The sequence below is a fragment of the Echinops telfairi genome, unplaced genomic scaffold (genome assembly GCF_000313985.2).
Source record: "Echinops telfairi isolate 266 unplaced genomic scaffold, ASM31398v2 ScPeMD7_7417;HRSCAF=8455, whole genome shotgun sequence".
In the NCBI taxonomy this organism is placed as follows: domain Eukaryota; kingdom Metazoa; phylum Chordata; class Mammalia; order Afrosoricida; family Tenrecidae; genus Echinops; species Echinops telfairi.
Window position 1 is genome coordinate 4,724,297 of NW_022111317.1, and position 4,684 is coordinate 4,728,980.

The following is a 4,684-nucleotide window of genomic DNA, read 5'->3' on the forward strand; positions in this document are numbered from 1 at the left end:
CGAGGCCTATATTAAGAAATCTAATTGTACAAATCAAATGGCAAAACAGTAGAATGCACCTGATAGATAATGTTAACAAGGTCTCTGATAAACAGCAACAGTACCTGAGTTGTCCAGTTTTTCCAACATTTCAGGTGGCCATGGTTCAAATTCTCATGATAATGGTTCAAATTCTCATAAATCTGCAAGATTGATATAGGGTTATGAACATTACCCTGGGAAGGCTGTTTCTAAATCACCATGTAATTGTATGATGATTGTCATATTCTTCACCCTTCAAATGAACTTACATAGGAAATATAATTACAGTTATTAGATTCTAGGCTGTGCCTATTAGGTGATTCAAACGGACTCTTTCTTTCCCTTCTGTTCCTCATTGCTCATTAGGATCATATCATAAGATAGATATTTCCCACCACCGGCTCTGCTGGGAATTCCAATTGTCCCGTGATCTCACAGCTGTGAATCAGCCCCCACCCACTCACACTTGTCTCCAGCCAATGTGCTTTCTTTAATTCCGACATGACTTAAACTTGAGTTCTGGCTTATCTGTTGCCTGATAATCGAGTGGGTTACAAGTTGGATTGCTAGCACTCAGCAAAGGCAGCAGCAGTTCAAATCCACCAGCCCTTTCACAGGATGAAGAGTAACTGCTCCCAGAAAGGTTTACAGCCTTGGGGTAACTCAAAGGGCCAGTAAGAGTCAGAATCAACTCAATGCTCGGTGCATAAGAGTATCTCTTATCCTAAAGAGCCTTAGTGGTGCAGCAGTTAAAGTACCTCATTGCGAATTGACAGGTCAGCTAGTCAAATCTACTCATGGGAGAAAGAGGTGTTCGTCAGCTTGCAAAAGATCACGCCTGAAGAAACCTGCCCCCCCCCCCCAACTCAGTGTGTAAGGCTGTGAACTTTGGAACCCGAAAATAGTAGTGTCTGAGTCCAGGCTGCTATGACCAGCTGTGTGACCGTGTGACCTTGGACGACGGTCATCATCTCTTAACGTCTCCTTGTCTGTAAAGTGGGGCTAGTGCCCGTGGTAGGTGGTGAGGTTTAAATGGGGTGAAACAGGAAATGATATCGCCCATTTGGTAAGCCCAGATTCTCGATCCCTGCCTCACATCAGGAAGGAGCCCAGGCGGCATAGCATAGAGATCCCAGACTGGGCTGCTAAGCACAAGGTGAGAGGTTTGAAACCACCAATTCCACTCTTCCGCAGAAGGACGAGGCATTCCGCTCCCATAAAGAGTTGCCGTCTTGGAAGCCCAGATGCAGTTCTGCCCTGCCCTGTAAGGTTGCTCTGAGCCGGCCTTGATTTGATGGCAGTGAGAGCCCCTATGTCAGAGGGGTGAGAAGTGGGGGGCTGGTGGGGCATCAGGACTCTTAGCTAAGGCAATCAGGCAGAGTGGCCTAGAGGAGGGGCAGCTGTGAGTTGAGACTTCAGTGGCCAGCCAAGAAGCCAGACCCTGGTGCTGAGGCAAGGCTGCTGGGGGGGCAAATATGAGTGGCCATGAGACAGAGACAAATTAGGGGCAGGCAGAAAGGCAGAGGGAGCTAGGGCGCCGCTCCAGCCACACCCCAGACCTGGTAATTCCACCCAAGCCTGGGTTATCTGAAGCAGTTCTGAGATAGTCTTGGTAATGGGAGGCAGGAATCTGATCTCCCCGGCCCTTTGGAGAGCTCCTTTTCAGCAGCCCCGCCGGGGCCGGAGCCCGTCTCTGCCACCACCAACCTGACTGCCTCCTTCTCCCGCCAGGTCTCTCAGGGAACTCTGGCCCTGCTCCCCGAGCCCCAGGAGCCCCCATGAGTGCCGGTGAAGGGAGTGCTGGATAGCAGAGGCCCCAGCTGGCCTAGGGGCAGGTACCGCGCCATGCCACCCATCCTCCAGCGCCTGCAGCAGGCCACCAAGATGATGAGTCGCAGGAAAATCCTGCTCCTGGTACTAGGGTGCAGCACCGTAAGCCTCCTCCTCCACCAGGGGGCGCAGCTCAGCTGGTAAGAGGACCAGGCCGTGGGGAGGGTAGCCCAGGTCCTGTTTCTTCTACCTTCCGAGAGCCCACCTTCTCCTGGGCTTTGGCCCTCCTCTCTAGTCTCCGGGCGCTCTGCTTGCATTCTGCAGGCCACCACCTCCCTGGGTAGGACTGGCCGTCACTTGCTCAAAGTCATCCAGCTCATCAGTGGTAACTGGGCCTGGCTCCTTCCTGGGAAAGGGGGGGCTGGGGAGGACAGGACGGTAACATCTTCCTGTCTTCACTGCTGCCACTACTGGGCAACCCTCAATTCTGAGTCCAGGGCTCTTCATCCAGAAAATGAGGACAATGACCTCTGTGACCCCAGCTAGTCACCCTGGTCCAGGATGCTAGGTGTCCAGTCATGCCAGACCGGGTGAACCCAATCCATAGCGCAACTCGCCTCGTGGGCCCCAGCATTTCCATTTCTACTGCCCCTGCAGATGGTGTGGGTGGGCCCAGCGGCCCTGGCTGAGTGACGCCTGGTCTACAGCTGTAGGTCCCAAAGCAGGCGATACTGCCCCCTGGGGGTGGCACTGGACGCGATGGAGAGGGACTGCAAATGCAGACACCTACCCTCTATCCTGGATTATGGGCTATGGTACACAGGTTTTTCATTGCTGTGGGCACCAAGTAAATGTATTTTTTTCTGAAATGGGGAGGGTAGGCCAAATCAGTTTGGGAACCTAAAAGAACCTGACCCATCCAAACACACCCCGTTTCTGGAACAAGGAGTTTCACGAGGTTGTGCCAATAGCCTTTGGCTTCTTGGTTCTGCATGCCTGCAGACTGCATGAGCCTTGAACAGTGCTTGGCGCATAGTATGTGCTCAAAAATTATTTGTTGAATGAGTGAGTGAGGCTCCGCGGGCTCCCAAACTCAAAACTCACAGCCACTGAGTTAATTCCGACTCATGTTGATGCTACAGGGCAGGGAAGAACTGGCCCTTGGGATTTCTAAGACTTAAAATCTTTATGGGAACAAAGAGCCTCATTTTTCTCCTGAGGAGCAGTTTGTGGGTTCGACCTTGTGGTTAACCCACTAGACCACCAGGACTCCTCTCCAGAAGTCTTCTTACCACCACCGAGTCGATTCTGACTCATAGTGACCCTATAGGACAGGGGAGAAGTTCCCCCTGTGGGTTTCTGAGACTGTTTATGGAGTAGAAAGCGTTGTCTTATCTTTCTCCCTGGGAGTAGCTGGTGGTTAGCAAGGTCATAATATACCTGCTGCCCAGCCACAAGGAGGCCAGTTTTTAGAGACGATGTGGTTTTTTCTCTCCTGGCCCTGTCAGGATCCTGGAAAGTGAGATTCCTGCACGATCCCTAAGGGCCTTTGTCCCTAATGTGATTTATTTCTGCATAAACAACTTGCTCTAAAATGTAGGAGCTGAAAACTGCCCACCTTTACTAGAACGCAAAGTTTCGGTGGGTCAGAAGCCAGGGGTCACTCGGCTGAGTGCGTCTGGTTCAAGGTCTTTCATGACGTTGCCCTCAGAGCTGTCTGCTTCCAGGGTCACTCCCGGTGGTTGGCAGGCTGCGTTTCCTCAAGCAGCCGGACTGAGGGAGGGCCTCCTGGTTCCTTGGGGGCGGCTGCCATCTGATGCCTCTCCATAGGGCTGCTCAGCTTCGGGTGTGACAGCTTGTTTGCCCCCTGACGAGTTATCCTGCAGAGTAAGACAGATGCCACAGTCTTTTTATAACTTAATCTCAGACGTTAGACTCGTCCTTAGACCTATCAACAGGGCCAGTCCACATTCAAGGGGGTGGGATGACGCAAGGGCGTGCATACCACGTGGCCAATGGAGAATGGGGTGGGGGGCTCTAACCGGTTGCCTGCCGCACCTCTCCACGGTTCTATGGGTGAAGCTCAGGTGGGCGGCTGATGGCACGTTCCTGCCTTTGGGGCGCCGCCCTCACACCCTCTTCCCCGCACCCCACAGGTACCCCAAGCTCTTCCCCCTGAGCTGCCCGCCCCTGCGAGAGTCGCCGCCGCGCCCCAAGCACATGACCGTGGCCTTCCTGAAGACGCACAAGACGGCGGGCACGACGGTGCAGAACATCCTCTTCCGCTTCGCCGAGCGCCACAACCTGACGGTGGCCCTGCCGCACCCGAGCTGCGAGCACCAGTTCTGCTACCCGCGCAACTTCTCGGCGCACTTCGTGCACCGGGCCACGCGGCCGCCGCACGTGCTGGCCAGCCACCTGCGCTTCGACCGCGCCGAGCTGGCGCGCCTCATGCCGCCCGACACCGTCTACGTCACCATCCTGCGCGAGCCGGCCGCCATGTTCGAGTCGCTCTTCAGCTACTACAACCAGTACTGCCCGGCCTTCCGGCGCGTGCCCAACGCGTCGCTCGAGGCCTTCCTGCGCGCGCCCGAGGCCTACTACCGCGCGGGCGAGCACTTCGCCATGTTCGCGCACAACACGCTGGCCTACGACCTGGGCGGCGACAACGAGCGCAGCCCGCGCCACGACGCCGCTTACCTGGCGGCGCTGATCCGCCAGGTGGAGGAGGTCTTCTCGCTCGTCATGATCGCCGAGTACTTCGACGAGTCGCTCGTGCTGCTGCGCCGCCTGCTGGCCTGGGACCTGGACGACGTGCTCTACGCCAAGCTCAACGCGCGCGCCGCCGGCTCGCGCTTGGCCGCCATCCCCGCGGCGCTCGCGCGGGCCGCGC

General features: G+C 55.6%; 1 protein-coding gene across 1 annotated transcript in view; it reads left to right on the top strand.

Moving 5' to 3' along the window:
- The first annotated feature begins 1,655 nt into the window (after positions 1–1,655).
- GAL3ST3 (galactose-3-O-sulfotransferase 3) overlaps positions 1,656–4,684 on the top strand; it is a 4,129-nt gene continuing 1,100 nt past the window's right edge. The window contains exons 1-2 of the mRNA XM_030887578.2: positions 1,656–1,991; positions 3,948–4,682. Of these exons, the coding sequence (XP_030743438.1) occupies positions 1,867–1,991; positions 3,948–4,682 (860 nt within the window). The 5' untranslated portion in view covers positions 1,656–1,866. The remainder of the gene's footprint in view (positions 1,992–3,947; positions 4,683–4,684) is intronic.